Raw genomic sequence first — 20,191 nt, forward strand, 5'->3', positions numbered from 1 at the left:
AGTATTAGGTTTCTTTACAGATGTATTGTATACCTAACGGACGTGAGTAACGTCCAGTTAAGTATTTGGTGTAAACCAAGTGTAAATACTTAGTTAGGTGTAAATTCACATATAAGTATTGTATACCCACGTTTTGGCTAACGGTGTTACAAACCGCTACTTAAATGCAAGGTGTAAATATAGTGTAATTCATATTTTAATGCCTCGACCAATAGTGTCTCGCCAAGTGTCCTCATCAGGTTTATTAATGACCAAAACTTTTATCTAATTTAATTTGAGGGGTGTATATTCACACGTGGGAGCACATATGACTTAACATTTTAAAGGAGGGGAGATATTCTTAGAGACATCCTCGGAGAAAAATATTCTCACTTCCCAAGCGACAGTATCCCTATGAAAATCCTAACTAGGCACTTGGTGCTTTGAGAATAACCAACTAACGAAGCATTCCAGGTCTCTAAACTCCAAACGACGCGTTTCCTGTTGGTTATTTTTCGGATACTATAAATACCGGAGATAGTGGATCCTCATCTATTCACGAAAACCTCTTTGAGAAAGATAACCATCACCATCCATCGATAAATTCAACTTTGTTTCGAAGAGACTAATAGTAATTGTTAGGAGCACTTTAGGAGGGAGGCAATTCGATTTACATTATGTAGAAATTCGTACAATTAAGAGCTATTGGATTACGAGTTATTCAGTCAATAACTAATCAAGATGTTAATCAAAATAGCTTGCTTGGAGAACTGTTTGACATAGAAAAGTAGATAGGTTTGAAGATTCCAAATTGGTACAACATGTTCGGAAACGAGAAAACCACGGGAATGGATACAAAGATAGGCTTGAAAAAGATGATATAGTGTCAACGAGATTATTGAGAATTGTTAGAACCAGGGAAAAGGCGTGATCAAATAGATATTACCCTGACTTATCGTTTTTGCATATCAAAATAAGGAAGAGCCAATAAACAGTAACATCAACAGAAACTAAGTGCAACTCCCGGACTACATATTGGGAGAAACTGTTGAAGGCAATACCCCATGAGATGATTAGAGTTTTAATATCCAGACTAATCTTATATGAAGTTGTGGCCTTTTTCCTTCGATAATTTCTTTTGTTTCTCTCGCATTGTAATACTTAGAAAATTACTTCCCCAAATTCTCCTACGTACTAGGACTTCACATTCTTTTGGAAGACAAGCTGATATAGAGGACAAAAATGGAGGTAGAGGCTGCCACTATTTTAAATTGCAAACTACAGTACCGTACCTGATTCGTAAAAGGAAAGAAACAAATATTTACTGAAACTTAGCATTTAATCATGTTTCGCACATTCTTTCATCTATATATGTATAGGTTCTTATTTTTATTTATATATGTATAGACTCTTATTTTTATTTTTCATATGTGTCCTTGGGAAACTAATAATAAGGAGTGACCAGAAAGAAAATATATGCATACAAAGACTCTGATCAAGACAACAACAAATCGCACCGACCAACAAGGAAGGAGAAGAATTTACAGAGACAGAGAAGAGAAATGAAAGAAATAAGAGGGAAACTTCAAGGACTCTCCACCCAAAAAGAGTGCCTAGACAACTGTTACCCCAGTTATTTATTTCAAAGTTGAGACCTCATAGCCAACGTTATTCTTAGTGTGTGGCAGTTCTTCCTTCAGAACCGCGACGATAACTGGAACATCATCGCTTAAGAGAAAATGTAAATTAAGGTTCGACAAATGATATACTTTGCTGAAGTAAAACTTGATATTCTCCCCACTGACGCTAAAAGGGACCTATTATTGGTATTTCCTCTTCGGCTTGGTTACTTAACGGTTGCAGAAGCTAATATTATTGTCGGAATATTTAGAGGAATGTTTATTTTTCTTCATATGATGGAAAAATAACAAGGTGTCCATGCTTCTTCCTATATTTCTTACCGATTGCACTAGACAAAGCAGATTTCAGAGACTTTGCATAAATAGATCTTCCACTTATATTATTGATCTGGTGCGTATGCGCTGGGTTAGAGGCTTGTATCCATAGCGTCATCAAACAAAAAACTAGGTGGATTGCCAGTATAAGAGAAGTCCGATGTTGCAGCGGTTGACTTTCCCAAAACAGCAACTGCCTTGTTTGCTCCCTTGCAACAGTTTACCAAAGACACACACACTTGTTGAGTCCATGTAAATTCATAAGAAGATTCCTTGTATTTTTAACCCTTCATTCCTTACTGATACTCAGTTTCTTATGGCTTCAATGGAAACTTAGTTTCCGTCTTCAATTTTTTATTCTTTTACTTATTTCTATTCTTAATTTTCTTTTTTTACAAGAATTCCATTTTTTCCCCTATTGTATCTTAAAAAGAAGTTTCCCTATATTCTTTAACCGTAACAAATCTAAAGACTTAAAGGCATAGACAAATAAAGCTCCCACATTGAACGGTGAGGAAACCCTCGTTTTTTATTGGCCGAAATATGTCTTTTTTGAGTTCTGTGAAACGAGCGTTTAAGTGAGGACACTTGTCAACGTATGATTGGTTTAAAAAGAATAAGAAAAAAATTAAAAAAATAAAACCAAATTAAATTTAGAACTCACGGAGTGACAATATTTAAGTAAGGACATTTGGCAACCGTATGATCGGTTTAACAATTACAAACTTAAAAGGAAAACATAACTTATCGTATTTGGAATTTTATGGAAGTCTAAATTCAATTTGGAAATCGAATAATTACTATATTATGACTAATTTTTAAAAATTAATAGTATATAAAGTGGAAAAAAAAATCAATATATTTTCTGCGAAAATAAAAGGAAAAACTAAATAAAATTTTCACATATCCTCCACTTATATATTGTATTTGTCCCGCCAAATCAAAAATACATCTCTCGCGCACACAAAAATGCATTTTTTCCACGGGGCAGGGCAAACCCCCGCGCACAACAAGTTAAAAGAAAAAACATAAAATAAAATATGCATATATTTTCCATATATTTAATGTATTTTCCCCGACACACCAAATCAAAAATACATCTGCACGGGGCGGGACAAAGCGTCGTGAACAACAGATCAAAAATGCATTGCTACGTGGAAAATATGATTGGTTTATAAAGAATAAGAATAAGAAAAAAAATTAAAAAAAGGAAAACAAATTAAATTAGGAACTCATGAAGTGAAAATATTTAAGCGAGGACACTTGGCAACCGTATAATTGGTTTAAAAATTACAAACTTAAAAGGAAAATATAACTTATCGTGTTTGGAAGTTTATGGAAGTCTAAATTGAATTTGGAAATCGAATAATTACTATATTAGTACTATTTTTTTTCAAATTAATATATAAAGTGGAAAAGAAAATCCATATATTTTCTGCGAAAATAAAAGGAAAAAATAAATAAAAATTGCACATGTCCTCCACTTATTTAATATATTTATCCCGCCACACCAGATCAAAAATACATCTCCACGTGGCAGGGCAAAGCCCGCGTACACCAAATCGAAAATGCATTGCCACAGGACGGGGAAAACCCCCGCGCACACCAAGTTAAAAGAGAAAAAAAAATCTGTATATATTTTCCATATATTTAATGTATTTTCCCCGAGACACCAAATTAAAATACATTTGCACAGGGCAGGGCAAAGCTCCGTGCACACCAAATCAAAAATGCATCGCTACGTTCGCCCAACACACACCAAATCATACGTCCCTACGGGGCGGGGCGAAGCCGCGCACACATCAAATCAAAAATACATTGCAATGCCAGGACGAAACCCCACGCACACCAAGCTAAAAATAAATATGCCCGGTACGTCGCACGGGCACAAACCTAGTATATAGTAAAATCCAGGTAAATATAAAAAGTTTACGAATTCCGTCCCAATAGGCTAAGCTGAGCATAATGGGAGGTCTACAGTGATTATTTTTTTTTGTCGTCATTTTGAAGCAATAGCCGAACAAAATGGATAAAAATAGTGCTTGGTCAAATAGTCCTTCAAATTTCATGATGCTGCGTATGATCAAATAAAATGACACGTTAAATGCTGCTATTAAGGATTTCTCCTTTAATAGATACGCATACGGATACGGTAATATTAGACAGGTAGGGATGCTTTTACAGGCGAACTTTGAGAAAGCCTGTGGATTGAGATACAACATATAGGTTTAAAACTTCCTGGAAGCTCTATGAGATATTTTATGCCAAAACAAACAAAACAAAGGGATAATTAACAAAAAAAAAAGAAGGGATAATTAACTTGCTTGCTTCAGAGCAGGGACGGACCCAAAATCATTTATAAGGTAGGGCTAGTGAATGGGCCGGATTCTCCTAACATACAGATTACTCACCCTAAAAATAAAATTTATATCAATCTCTCCCGGACTATAGCCCCCTTTAGCCCAGTGATGGGTCCGTCAGTGCTTCATAGCTGCAATGGAACTAAATAGATATTTAATGGTCCTTTTAACCTTCGCAATAGATATTTAAGTTTTTTCACACACACCAAATAGGTGCTCAATAAACAGGATTAGGATCACGTTTACGTTTTTGTCTTCTTTTTTCTGCACAAGTACTTGTGTTTGGTGAAACTAAGCTCTCAATGTAACTCTGTGATTGAAGATATCCAAAACCATCAATGCCACTGAATTTCAGAAACCTAACTCTGTCATTCTTCTGGTCATACAAAACGAAACCCTGGGGATTTTGTATTAGAATCTCCCCATTTTTTAATGACCAGTACGGCTTTATGGTACTTCTTTGGGAAGTGGTGATTAGCTTAGTCCAAGATTCTCCAACTCCATAATCTTGCATGACCCATATATCAACCCAATCATTAAAAACACCACATACGATGCAAAGAGAATCTCCCAACACTGTGAGATCACAGTAGCTACCTTTTGGAAGTAGAAGAATTTCGTCTGGAATAGGCAAATTCATGAACTTCTCACTGCTAATGTCAAAAGCAACTATGTCTCTGATGGTTTTATTGGTAGCCCCTATCCAATGAAGAGCACCATTCAGATGCAAACCTGTTGATTCAAGATACCCACAAGCTATGGTGTTGACTGTTCTCCATGTATTCGATCTTAACGTATACACATAAACTTCATTCTCTACTATACATACCAACTTATAATCATCAAATTTGCTATCGTAACCAAACCCGTAGGAAGGCCACGGAAGATTTACCGGTGGTAGCATAATTTCCTTGTACTCTTTGGTTGATGGGTTCCAAAGAATTAGTGCACCACTGCTAGCGGCACCTAAACAAAGCAAGCCATTACAAGATCCCAAAATTTGAATGAAACGACTTTCTTCAACTCCGTACTTTCTTTTCAATTTTGGATTATCCATTAGAACAGCTCCATCACACTCGCATGTCGTCAAAGATAATGATGTTGACGCTGATAGTATCGAAGCATAATCAACAGAATAAAACACATCATTGCAATTATTACCTACAAGTGCAGCATCTCTGATCATGATTTTAGGGTATTTCTTGGCAAGATTACGGTGGTTATTGATAAATTTAGGACTACCAATATTTGTATACCAGGTCCTGCATACAGACTTGAAACGCAAGATGGATTTGAGTGGTAACCTTAATAAAATCTCTTCTTGGATCTCATCTGGAAAGCTTGAGATAGACATTGTGCTTCTTCTATGCTCGTAGGAATTTCAAGGATTTAACGTGACAGTGTAATCTAGTTTTTCTGCCGTATTGTTAACATGGGATGGGCTTTTATAGGTGGAACTTTTAGGAATCCTGGTAATATACTGAATTGCCGATTACCAAAAGTAGGCCGGTCCCCCTGGACAGGCTAGAGCCAGATCAAACAGCCAATCCAACCCTCCGTTCACTCCATATGACCCATTAGTTTTTGCGAATGTGGTTTGGGATTTAACAAAGAAAAAGCTAGGGTTTATCTTTTAATTTTTTAAGGAAGAAGTAGTAAAAAGATTAAGTTTATGTTTTAATTTTCTAGGGAAGAAGTATGATTTACAAAGGCTTAGACAAATAAAAACTCCCACGTTGAATGGTGAGGAAACCCTTAATTCTTATTGTTCGAAATAAGCTTTTTTGAAATTTTGTGAAACGAGTGTTTTGGTGAGGACATTTGGCAACGTACGATTGGTTAGAAAAAATTAGGGAAAACAAAATAAAAAGAGAAACAAAGGAGTCCAACTCTCTTATTTACGTGCATTCATTGAGTTTGCTAATATACTTTCATTCATTGAGTTTTCTGATATAGTTGTGTTTCTTGATTTAGGATTATTAATCGATATAAATTATATTCTTAATAAGGCTCTGTTTCCACTATATCATTGTCGTTCGTTTAGGTTTACTCTCTCAATTTCCAAATCTTTAGTTTTCTGTACCGTCACCAGCTTGGCCTTTCTCGACAACAAGATCTACGGTTAATTAAAAACTTACAAAGGGGATGATAAGCTTATATGCTAGATAAACTAATCAACATGGGTTATACCAATCTTATCATCCTTTTTTTTTTTGTATTCTTTTACATTAATCAATGTATGATTCATTATTATATTTTTGTATATACATTAGAGTCCTCAAGCTGTATAAGTTCTTGGTTCTTCTCATGTTAAATCGTTGATGCTTTGTATAGAAAAGGTGGAAAAGGAAGCTAGATTAATTGGTCAATAAAATCCCCAAGGTTGGTTCCTTTCTTATTTTACTCTTTTAACGTGTTTATCTATACCTTGTCGCAATGGCGAAAAGGTCGGTTAGGAACTTTTTAGCATGGGTTTCGAACTATTGTTTATGGTAAAACACCTAATACATATATTAGATGGGTTCGAGATCCCTTAACAAACGATTTTGACAAACTGTTTTAACAAAATTTATCGACCGCACGATCCCGTAAATCTAACGGCTTGCCTCTTTGATGACGAGGCATTAAATTTTAGGGACCAGGCGTAATTGAGAAAATATTTAACTGCACCTTATAACACATTCAATCATTCATCTTCCTCCCACGGTATCATCTAATTATGCGAATAGTAATAAATTTGCATCTCCTTGATTTACCGTCTTTCAGGTATAAAAGTTTGATCTTTTTCCATGAACGTTCTAAACAAAAATTCTAAAATGTTAAGAGCGATGAGAATAGTATATACTTTGACCTAGCCAAAAAAAAAAAAAAAAAAAAAGAAGATGAGAATAGTATACATCGGATCGTCAATAAAAACTTCCAAACTTGAATTGGGAGGAAGGAAAGGACTTTGATTAGCAGTCCCCTCCTAAACATTAGATTTTAGTTTAGAGATGGCTTATTTTTTTCCTAAAACTTCTCACCTTGATCTTTGTAATCATGACTATATGGAACTTTGTTTCCCGCCCAGGTATCCGTTCTCTCAAACTGATGTGCTCTTCCACAATTGTAAGCTTAGGGACGAGGATGAATTAACGTCAGTAGAGGATAATCAAATTACAATACACAATATTCATATTCAATTATGCTTTCGTAATCTTCCACTCTATATGGACAGTACTGTAAGAGGTTCAAAGGCTTTTTCTTGTTCTTTCCATTATTAACTAAAGAAAAAGATCATGATGATTATTTTGTTGATTATGATGACGAAGATAACGTTGTGGTGATGATTGTCTTAGCAGGAATGACACAACACGCTTAAATCTCATCTACCACATGTATCAAAAATAGTTGTGACGGATTTCAAAGCCTTTGGAATATGATAGAGAACACAATCGCTACTTGCGGAGGGCTAAAATAGTTTGATGGGATAATCTCCCGTAATCACGTAATCATGTTCGCCTTTTTCCTTATTCAATATTCAATGAGCCAAACACGTATTTAAGTGCCACATCATCCATAATATAAGCTGTTAGATGTAGAGGATCCTACGGTTAACATTTTTCCAAAATCGTTTGTCAAGGGATCCCGAGTCCCGACCCTATTAGATGAATGCCAAAAACAAAAACAAAAAAACAATCACCTATTTCACATATTTTTTCTCAAAATAATTTTCAAATTAAAGAAAGATAAAAGAAACGCATAAGTAAAAAAATGCATCTAATAATTTCATCTAATAAATAATTTTTGAGAAGGGGCACGACGATACTAAATAAAAAAGAATTTGAAATTGGGTATAAAAGAACTAATTGGAGGATAGAAGAAAAAAACAAAAACTGGATCCAAATATCAAATCAGGGTCACCCCTTATCTAAGTATTTTTTTAAATCCTAATTTACCCTCACTAATCAGGTTTAGTGGTTAATAATAATTAGTAAAAAATTTAAGTATCTATTAAATGATTAGTGTGTATTTGTATTTGTGTTTGTATTTGTATTTGGGTGAATGAGATGAGAGTAGAAAGATGGAAAAAAAAATTGAGAGGGAAATTCTTTTGCTGAATGTGGAGGACGATTGTGAAGAGAGAATTGCTGCTAAGAGATTGAAAATTTAATTTTTTTTCTTTGAATCCATCATTGTTGCAGCTGAAATAGCTCGGTGACGGCATTGTATTCAACCGAAAAAACCATGCCGGCATTTGATTGACATTTTTATAAATGTTTGCCACTATCTCGTTACAAATTTTTCTGGTTTTGATCTTCAAAACCTAAATTTTTTGGTTTTAATCAGTCCACTTCCGACACAGTCAGTTAATTCTCGAGCATGCCGGTATCCATGCCGGCATAGTATGTTGCTTAAATTTCTACGCCGGCACACGATGAAAAGTATCCAGGAAACTTCAATTTTTTTCTCTTGACTACCGGCATTGATAGATTTCTATCGAGCATGCCGGCACTCAGTTCCGGCATTGAATGTTAGTTACCAAGTACGCCGGCACCATTTTCCGGCATGGTCTTCATCAATTCCGGCATGATATTCATCACTTCCGGCGATGTAATTTTTTTATATTTCCGACATTGTCTTCATCCTACCGGCATGCTCTTCATCTATGTCGGCATGGTCTTCATCACTACCGACATGGTCTTCATCTATGCCGGCATTGGTCTTCATCACTTCCAGCATGTCTTCATCACTTCCGGCATGGTCTTCATCACTTCTGCCATGGTCTTCATCAATACCGGCATGGTATTCATCACTACCGGCATGGTATTCATCACTACCGGCATGGTCCTCATAGCTTCCGAATGATAAAAAAAAATCGTTTTCAAGGGAGTGGGGAAATGGGAAAAATTTAAAAGGGAAGAGAATTTGAAAGGAGTGGGGAAAATTTAGAGTTTGAGAGGGAGTGTGGAGAACTCTAATTTGAAAGGGAGTGGGATACATGGGGGATATGATTTTGTTTTTTGATTTTAAGTTTTTTGATTTTTATTTTGAGGGAAGGGTGTTTTAGTATTTTCACCCCAAAAAACACCCCTTAGAAGACACGTTTGGTTGGGGAAGTAATCCCCCAATTGGGGTTCATAAAAAATGCATCGTCACAGGACGGGGAAGGCACCGCGCACACCAAGTTAAAAATGTATCGTCACGGGACGAAGCGAAATCCCGCAGACACCAATTTAAAATAGAAAAAAAAAACCCGGCGTGTAGCACAAAGGAGAATATTTTATAAGAAAGCTGCACATATTCTCCATCTATTCAATGTATTTTTCCTGCCTCACCAAATCAAAAAGCATTGCCACGGGGCGGGGCGAAGCCACGCGCAAACCAAAAAGGAAAAAAGTACATAAAATTTGCACATACTCTCCACCTACTTAATGTATTTGTCCCGCCACACCAAATTAAAAATACACCGTTACGGGGCGGGACGAAGTCCCGCGCACACCAAATCAAAAAAGCATTGCTACGGGGCAACGAGAAGCCCGCGCACATCAAATAAAAGGAAAAAATATGCCCGGTGCTAGCGAAGTCACAAATCTAATTACTAGTAAAAGAATTAAGACATATTTGGCATCTTTGAGTTTTCGTAATAAAAATGTGTACTGCATTCAAAAGAAGCTCTCAAAAATTCTATAACAAATACTCTCATGCAAAACCAGAAATCTCATGCCCACATCAAGTCAAGAATTTCAGTTGCTGAATCAGACCTTATCGGCTCATATTATTTATAATATGATTGATTTATAGTATGATTGATTATGCCTTGATCATGCATTTTTTTTTTCGTTCATATATAGTATGCCACCAAAAGATATTTATCTAAAATTAAATATAGAATTTAGTTGTGTATAATATTAAAGTTAACTTTCCCGTATAGAAGCACGATTGGCTAACATTGGAATGAAAGGCACTTCTGAATTCTTCTGAAATGAAACTGACACGGAACGCCAGTTCGATCCTCTTGGCCAACAAAGCTTTTTGCAGGAGGATGGTTTAACTTTCAAGTATTTGGCAGGCTGGGCTTATATGAAGGAATGACCAGGCCAGCCTGAAGAAAGCCCAGCCGTTAGGCTAGGCCAGCCTGAAGAAACGATGGGTGACTTAAAGAAACGGCGATGGGTAATAGGGTGTCTAAATATAATGTTGGCAGGCTGGGCTTATATAAAGGAATGACCAGGCCAGCCCGAAGAAAGGCAGCCCAGCCAGATCCTAGACGGCTTGTTTGATACTACTTCTTTGCACATGTCACGATCTTCAAGGTTAGGCCAGGCCAGCCTGAACAAAGGGTAGGTGACTTAAATTGGGGCATAGTGATTTCCGGCCACAGGGAAGGATACGGGGTGTCTAAATATAATGTTGACATATGTAGGTGACTTAAATTGGGGCATAATGATTTCCCGCGGAATGTCCTAATTTTCTTGAAACACAACTGGCATTACAGCACGGCAACATACACAACCCAAAACAAATAGACACGAGTCGTATTTTTCCAATCAGACCCGGCCTTATATTTTGTAGAAGATAATTCCCAGTAGAAGTTGCAATTTATTGAGGGATGTTTTCTATCGATTATTACAATTTTATGCAACATTAATTGTAAACATCGAATAATTTTTTATTCTTATTCTTTTTTCCTAGACATTTTTAGTTTACTGGGATCATTAGTTTGCTGGAATTTAAGCCTGGCTAAATTGGGGCATATACTACTTAATTGGGGTCTATCAAATTTTCCTACCCACACCACCAAATTACTATAGGCACCCAAACTTCTAAAAAATACTAATTTACCCCACATTAATTTCAAAACTCTCTCCTATAAATTTTAATCTTTATATTTTCAGTAATCCAAAAACAAAAAAAACCTAAACCTAAAAAAAACTTTCTATTTCCATCCTAATCTTTGAAAATTCTCTAAACCCTAAGTTTTCATCTTCTTCTCCAACGAATCTTCGATCCACACAAGAAAAAGGTAATTCTCCATAAACCCGATCTATGATTCTTCATATCTTGTTGATTTACATGTTTAAATCTTCGTTTTGACAAATCAAAATTCTGATTACGCCCAGAATCGGTTTTTATTAACTTATCGAATAAACCGATTATTGGTTTTGTTTCGTCCATGAAGAGCGTGCACAGTAATCGGTTTACATTATGATTAACATAACCTGATTCTTGGGTACAAATGAAATATGAAAATACATCACCAGAATCGGTTTATATATGTAATATGTATAATCCGATTACTATAGTCTCTTCATCTTCCTTTCCACAATCGGATTTTATACATGTACCACATAACCCGATTCTTTTTGTCTCTTCAGAATCGGATTGGTGGGTATAGTCAAACCGGTCATACCGAAGAAGCTGTAAATCTGTTTGTTAAGATGCGTAGAGAAGGATTATTAATGCCTGTTCACTCGACGTTTCCTTGTGTTTTCAGCGCAGCAGCTAATATAGCAGCTTTGGATATGGGTAAGAGTTTTCATGCTTGTGCTCTGAAGATTTTGGGTTCTTCTTGTGGTGTTTTTGTTAGTAATTCACTGATTAGCTTTTACGCGAAATGCGGGTCAATGGAAGATAGTCTTTTGATACTCGGTAAACTTCTGCAGAAAAATGTTGTTTCTTGGAATGTTATGATTTTCGGGTAGGCACTGTTAGAATACCGGCATCCAACTCAAAACCAATTGGCAATAAGTGGAGAGGCCCATAGGATTATAAATCGCAGAATCTTAGATTGCCCAAACAATGTGGGACTAATAATCTCAACACGCCCCCTCACGTGTAGCCTCGTTGGGTCTTACACGTGGACAACAAATCGGGTGACGCGGAGTAAAGGCGCGGTCTAAAGACTCGTCGCAAATTGCCTGCTCTGATACCATGTTAGAATACCGGCATCCAACTCAAAACCAATTGGCAATAAGTGGAGAGGCCCATAAGATTATAAATCGCAGAATCTTAGATTGCCCAAACAATGTGGGACTAATAATCTCAACAGGCACAGAATGGCAGAGATGAAGGAGAAAGGAATGACAATAATTCCTGGATGCAGTTGGATTGAAGCCAATGGTAAGGTTCATGTTTTTGTCACCAGCGACAAGAGGCATGTTCTGAAGGATGAGATTTATCTGATGCTGAGAAACCTTTTGGTACATATGAAGGGAGACCATGACGTCCGCAGTACAGAAAAACCGTAACATTCCATTTATGCAATCAACTAATTTTCAATTTAGATTACTGAAGAAACAAAAGATTTTATAAGGATGTTTTTACAGAATTATGTTGGAGCCTAAACATCTCAGCTTCGATTAGTATCATACAAAATTTGGAAATGCAAATGCACAGATACAGTATGTGTGCATACACAAGTATGAACAAGAAATTAATCATCATGTTTTCTTAATCAACTCCCTCAAGCTGGAACTACAGATAAACAGAGCTTCCTACTGATAAAGTGACGAAATGCAGATATCCTCACATTCGTATTTGCTGTCAGATAACCATTAGCATCAAGAAATGGTCTCCAACCCATTTGAAGAACATAGTATACTGTGTTCCTCACAGTCTTGAACACCATTTGAAATCTCTGCAATTGATTATTATATACATCCACTTGAATTCCTTCCTCAAGATTATCATCATCATTCAGTAATATTGTTTGAATGGTGAAGTTTTTTTGCTGATCAAAGATTTGGTTTTTTGAGAGAGCAGTAGCTGTTTGATGAGAATATATATAAGAATAAAAGCGCCTTTTGTCTTTTCAACCAGGGATTTTGGCACTCGCATCTTTGTTTACGGGCTAGCTAACTCCTAGGGACAACTTTAAACTAGCTGTCTTGGTTTAGTTAAGCACCTAATCGGTCCGACCGAATGCATGACCCTAGTTAGTAATTCTCCGAATCTTTCCTGAATGATTCGTGAACGTATCCGAACTGACCGAATCCGAATGATACTTTCGAATTATTTGAACTCCGAACCTAGTTCGCTGATTATATGGACCTCACAAATGATTCCCGAACGTATCCGAACTGACCGAATCCGAATAATATTCCCGAACTAGAACTCCGAACCTAGTTCTCGGTTTCCCATAGGTAACTCTCTTACCAGAGTTCCGTTGATTGGTTTTTATTTGATTTTATATATACTTTATATTTAAATACAATTATTCATTTAAAATTTTCTATTGGTAGTTGTTTAACCGCACCACTTTTTGTTTAAAAGTCTATATTTACTTCTTCTTAAGTAATCACGTTAATTTTTTTTTCCATCTTATAAATCATATACAAATAAAATTAGTCTCGTAATAAGGTCATAATACTTATCAATTTATCATATATGTAAGCCGAATTTTAAGTACCGAACTCACATTTATAAAACGAATATGCACATATGTATGTCGTTTCGAACTATTGTCCGAACAACGAACGGTTGACCGTATTTTTGATCGAATCCGTATAATTTTCGTACGTATGCCGTCCCGAATTACTACCCGTAAACCGAATTGCTAACTAGGTGCAGGACCTTTTATGTTGTGACGAAACTTTATTACCCACGCTTTTTTAAAAATAAATCGATTCATATAAGGTGGAAATGATTGTATTTTCCGTAATTAAGTTGACGATCACATAGTGATAGCCGCGAAATGTTGCTAAACAGTAAACACCATCAACTCGATCAGAAAAACCGTGGCATGTACCTCAAATACTACATCTTGTTCAATTGATCGAAATGGATCATCTTTTTTTCGAGGACTTATTAGATAAATAATCAAAGATTTGGAATCCCAAAGCCAATTTAAACACCATCAAACCAAATGGGTTCGATCGATCTCACCTTCAGTTGCTTCAAGTTAATTAAACACCGAAACTTAGGAACGGATATATATATATGTAAAATACGTTGCAAATAGAGGATGTGACCTAATAAACCATCAACGACTAGAACCGGTTATACACGTTCTTTATTTGTTTCCTGTTGAAAGATAGAAGATGTTAGTTAAATTGAATTCGCTAAATTTCTTCAAATTTTTTCTATTGAAAAGGCAAAATATATTAGAAACGAGCACTCTGTCACTAGAAGTAACTATTGTTCAAAAGATTACATGGATGCGTGGAAAACAGCTTCATAACTACAAATAATATCGTACAAAAGATTCTCATCCAAAATATCAGTATTTCTAGTCCAATTAAATAACAAAGCCTTTACTCCGTAATAATTTTCCTAAAATTCCTACAGACATTATTGTGGAGTCTAGTAGTGGGGCAAACTAAACTTTTGAATGGATAAAACTCGTGATCCGGCCAGATCAAATTACTAGAAAACAATTTTTTGATCCCAGATCTATAAAGAAAAATATTGTGTAGTTTTTGTTGGTTAACCCTTTGATTGAGTCCTAATGTGGGATGACTTGATAATTCTCTTAATGAGAAGGAAAGAAATGGACTTGAGTACGTAGTAAAAAAAATCCACTAAATTCCAGTCATTAGATATGTGTCATCCAACCTATCTATCCATCATTTAGTTGGATGACATCTCACTAGTTGACTTATAGGACACCAAAGTTGTTGACGGTAATTCAACTTCGCACTAATCCAACCGTTAAAGTCTACCGGCATTCAACTCAAAACCAATTCGTAATGAGTGGAGTGATCCTTCCATATTATATATATTTAAGTTAATTATGCGGAAACTAGGAATGTGGGACTATTGTTCTTTCACACTAACTTAATTCGAATAAAATTTAGCCTTAAACTAACATACACTATAACATCTCCCAATTTAATTAACAATAAACTATTTATTGAAAACTCCATGCATGAGTCTCAAAGGTATGTGTTGAGATTATTAGTCCCACATTGTTGGGTAATCTAAGATCCTGCGGCTTATAATCTTTTAGGATCTCTCAACTCATTGCCAATTGGTTTTGAATTAGATGCCCGCAGACTTTTATATGGTGTTGAGATTATTAGTCCCACATTGTTGGGCAATCTAAGATCATGCGGCTTATAATTTCTTAGGGTCTCTCCACTCATTGCCAATTGGTTTTGAGTTGGATGCCCGTATTATAACATGGTATCAGAGCAGGTTATTTGTGTCGAGTCAGTTGACCGCACCTTTACTCCGCGTCACCCGATTTAATTTTTCACGTGTTTGTAAGACCCGCCGAGGCTACACGTGATGGGGCGTGTTGAGATTATTAGTCCCACATGGTTGGGTTATTTAGGATCTTGCGGTTTATAATCTATCAGGGTCTCTCCACTCATTGCCAATTGGTTTTGAGTTGGAAGCTCAATTGCTATTATGGTATCAGAGAAGGCTATTTGCGACGAGTCTTTGAGTGCGCCTTTACTCCGCGTCACCCGATTTAATTTTCCACGTATTAGACCCAACAAGGCTACACATGAGGGGGCGTGTTGAGATTATTAGTCCCACATTGTTGGGCAATTTAAGATCCTGCGGCTTATAATCTCTTAGGGTCTCTCCGCTTATTGCCAATTTGTTTTGAGTTGGATGCCCGTATTATAACAGTATGTCATGTCTCGATCATAGAGACCTATACACCATTCAGAAAATGCATATGCCATTACTAAATTAGAAAACAAAACGGGCCATTTTATACTAAAAGGCATTTTAAATGGCATCACCTCATGCCAATATAATCTGCACGTTTAACTTTATTTTCAAACCAAAAAACTTAATCAATTTTTATATGCTCTCGTTGCAACCTTACATGCTCTTACCGCAACCTTACATGATTTCTTTAATGTTATTGAGATTCATCTCCATCAAAACAAATGTACAACTTGTTAAGTTAAGAGGCATGAATGTTTCCCTTGAGACATATAAAATATAGAACTGCCTCACTTAAGAGGCATGTTTTCATCGAAACATATAAAGTATACAACGTTTTCTCTTAAGAGATATGTTTCCGTTGAAACATATATACTGGACAGTTGTCTCAATTGACATATGTCCGAGAAGACATTTAACATCTTCTGGAGACATCTCCGAAATTATTCATTTGACTTAATATGAGTAATGTTTCCAACGAGATAAGTATACATATCCGAAGAAACTTTCCCAAAAGGAAGTATATCTCCAGAACAATCCCTAAGAATCCAAAAAAGGAACCTGAATCGGTTTCGGTGGAGTTATAGCTATATTTTTTCCTTCCACTGTACCTCCAAAAATGGTATTCTCTTCATTCGCTTTTTTCTGTTACTAGCAACTCCCAAGGGGCTGATCATCAGATACTGACACAAAGCACCAAAGTGGTGCTAAATCCATATTAGGTGACATTGACTTTTAGACTTGATTACACAACCTAGACAAATAGTAATCTTCAATTTCCAAATTCCAATTGCACGTGTCAATGGCATGTGTGGCGGTTTGGCCCTAGGTTTGCACGGCATGGCATGCTAGGTTTGCAAGCGCCACTTTGGCATGTGCCAATGGCATGTGTGGCGGCTTGGCCCTAGGTTTGCACGGCATGGCATGCTAGGTTGCAAGCGCCACTTTGGCATGGTTGTCAGGTGCGCAGTGATCATGCGGCTTGGTTTTGGCATGGTTGCCATGGTGCGCAACGGTTGTGCGGCTTGCATAGACTTGCTGTTTTGTGCGTCGAAACCCTAATTTAGCATTTTGAAGAAGATACCCTGGTAATTTTTTATATAAGTGCATTGAATGCGCTAATAAATGTGTTCGGTGTCACCGGTGACGTCATGTTATATGTAAGTTTTACGATTTTACCCTTTGTCTAAAAACCACCATCAACATTAAGTCCCCTGCTTAGCTTGGAACAGGAGCCTTGTTGCGAGGTAAGTGTTGGTGCAAAAATATTCAGTCCAACAATCTTCGAGATGCGGGAAGGTTGATCCAATCGCTGTCGTTGACGAAGAATCTCCAAAGAATTGATCAAAGTGGTGGGGGTACCTGCAAAAACACTCTGATGCTAAAGTCAGCGGATGTTCTATGCAAGTATATTGTGGTGAAAAGAATAGTATATCTTTTTTGAGTTGAGACTTAGCCTCTATATATAGGCAGAAGGAGATTTAGCTTTAAGGGTTCAATAGTTATCCAAATAACCTCCCTCATCTGTATTCACCCCAAAAAATAACCAGGTTCATGATAAACCCTAATGTTTTTTTTCATAATCCTCATTTATCCTAATAACTATTATCTTGAATAATAATTATTACTGTTTAAGATAACTATCCTCTTTCCATCAGGATTTATCTTAAATAATATTTAATAATTATCCCATGAAGATCTTAACCTCTTTTATTACGATCTTCTTACCCATGGACCTTTGGGCTTCAATAATAAGCCAGGCGGTTTTCAACCATAAACCGATTTGGGCTACCATATTAAGCCAGGTGGGTCTCCATAATAGGCCATCAGGTTTCCATAATAAACCAAATCCAAGCTTCCACAATAAGCCATGTGGGTTTCCAAAACAAACCCACCGGCTTCCTTGATAAACCGACCGATTTCTATAATAAACCGGAATTAAGCTTCCATTATAAGATTCGTGCGATACGCACGTACGCCATTTTGGATAGGATACAAACATTGCCCCCTCTTAAATCTCGACTCGTTTGAAGAGTTAAGAATATTTAAAGCCACATGCTACAACGGTATGCAAACAACTTGCACGAGTGAACCATGGCCCATTGTAGTGCATATCTGGAATTCCCTAGGCATACAGCTTGCCACACCCGTCCTTGGTCGGCTTAACATGGAATTCTAACAGTCACTTTGTTTTAGAAGCCCAAGTAACTGAATTTCCAAATCCAAACTATGAAGCCCATCCACTAGGAATGTACACGTTGTTTATGGCCAGAATATGTGCCTCTATCATCTCCTCGTGGCCAGATCAAGGTAATGTTTCCACTTCCTTTCGATGGTTATATGAGTTGTTGCCAGCACGTTTGCTTTGTGTCAAGCTTGAGATGAATCCAATTCTTCTCAACTGCCGTGTACACTATCACGATAATGTCTCATCGTACTCAGTCTTATATTTCCCTCATTGTTGATAGGAGTTCAAATCACCACGGCACCATAAATTTGGCCACCATTGAACTACATGAATATTTGGTATCAAAGAATCTCACGCCTGTGTAACTTCATGCCGGGAACTACGAGTTTGACTATACATGAAACTCCGTTTTCAGCATTTCTACGAATGGTCCAGCTTGGTTTCTTCTTGCCGTGTACTCCTAACTGGCATAAATCCAATTCTTGCTAGAATTAAGAGTTTGACTTCCTTTGAAACTTTAAGCTTATCAAACTCCTAGAGTCGGTTGCTCACATATCTCTACCTTCGTTCAATATAAATAAGGATGTGGAAGCAAGGTAACCACACGTCTGCAGTCGTCTTTAAATCACATCTGTAGCTATCTTTCTTTCCCTGCTAGCTCCCTTGGGTAAGTGCGGCCATGTTTTTTCCCTCCCTTTCTTCTTTTTTGTTGTTCTGGCACATTAGCTTTCGAACTTGCAAAGCCAACTTCGTTCTCTTGCTTTATTCTGCACTGCATGGTACATCGATACACCAACTAACCACTTATTTGATTGCTTCTTCCGAATTTAATGTCTTTCGTGTCGAAGATTATTTATTGATCACCTCTTGATTCTTTCGTCACTATTACAGTACTAGCAGCCTTCTAAAGAACCAGCGTCTGGTCCACTGAATACCCGTAGCATGACTTCTCCCAAACGATCTACTAACCTCCAAGGGAATTCGACAGACGTCGGGCCAATACGTCAGAAAACTAGAGCTCAAGGAGATGACTTCTCAAGAATACATTTTATTGAATGACAAAATTGAGATTGTGAAATGGAAATACAATATGATGATATACGAGACTCTCGCAGAGATAATGCATTTTACAGAAGATACTCAGAGAGAAATGACAAAAGAGAAAGGGGCGAACCTTTATGGTGTACATCCTAGTTCGCGAATACAATTTCGTAAGAGGCAAATGTAAGACCTAAAGTACGTCATATAAGGGGGTACCTGTTTCATGGCTCATGGAAAGGCTACACCGCCACCGGAACCTGAGTCATGGAGATTTGGGGTCAATAAATCCCATCCGGGAGAGGCACCTTGGATTCTCAGCTTAAGAATATGACTTAGGTTGGGCGATTGAGGTAATACGGACTTTCCCAAGGAGAGCATATCTGATCAAGGCGCCGAGGTACACGGTTGAGTCAAGAGTGCCAGGGACGTTTGAAGCGTACTTTTCCATTCTTGAAAAATCTTGGCTTATACTGCACTCGGCCTGAAGAAAACCCCACTTAGGGTGCAGTCTCATAACCATAATCCCTATAGGTAAAAGGGATAAGACTGCGAAAACAACTGTTTGTTGTTAAGACTGGATGGGAGGAGCTAACCTTGTATGGTAGAAGTACGCCTCCTTGAAGGGGCAACCAGGGGGAAGATAAGGGCGGCACCCTCCATTAGGGAGCTGATAAGTGTCTTAAGACGCAAATGTCATGAGGCTTTTTATTCGCAAGGGTATTAAGACTTGTCATATTTGTGCAACAATCCTGAAGAGCCAATAATACAAAACAAAAAGATAAGACGAGATCAATGGGTTTTCGCATGAAAGTGCGAAAACGTCCTACGATTTCGTCGCAAGACGGCAATGTCATGGGGCTTCATTTTCGCAAGAATATTTAGGCCTGTCATATTGTCGCAACATTCCTGAAGAGGTCACAGTACAAAAGAAAAAGTTAAGGCAAGATCAATGGGTTTTTGCATGAAATTGCAAAGATGTCCTGCGATTTTGTCGCAATGACAAGAGGTGGCATAATAAGACCTTTAACTAGGAAGGCAAAATAAGACCACACAGGAATGAGATT

General features: G+C 37.1%; 1 protein-coding gene across 1 annotated transcript; it reads right to left on the reverse strand.

Annotated features, from left to right (window-relative positions):
* Window positions 1-4,511: 4,511 nt before the first annotated feature.
* LOC113311406 (F-box/kelch-repeat protein At3g06240-like) lies at window positions 4,512-5,648 on the reverse strand. The gene has a single exon (XM_026560248.1). It carries the CDS (start codon window positions 5,646-5,648, stop codon window positions 4,512-4,514), a length of 1,137 nt encoding a protein of 378 aa, XP_026416033.1.
* Between the last annotated feature and the right edge of the window lie 14,543 nt (window positions 5,649-20,191).

This window comes from Papaver somniferum, chromosome 9 (assembly GCF_003573695.1).
Source record: "Papaver somniferum cultivar HN1 chromosome 9, ASM357369v1, whole genome shotgun sequence".
Classification (NCBI taxonomy): domain Eukaryota; kingdom Viridiplantae; phylum Streptophyta; class Magnoliopsida; order Ranunculales; family Papaveraceae; genus Papaver; species Papaver somniferum.

Excerpts from the sequence above, each read along its gene's own strand:
- LOC113311406 (XM_026560248.1), bottom strand. The coding sequence starts at position 5,648 with ATGTCTATCTCAAGCTTTCCAGATGAGATCCAAGAAGAGATTTTATTA.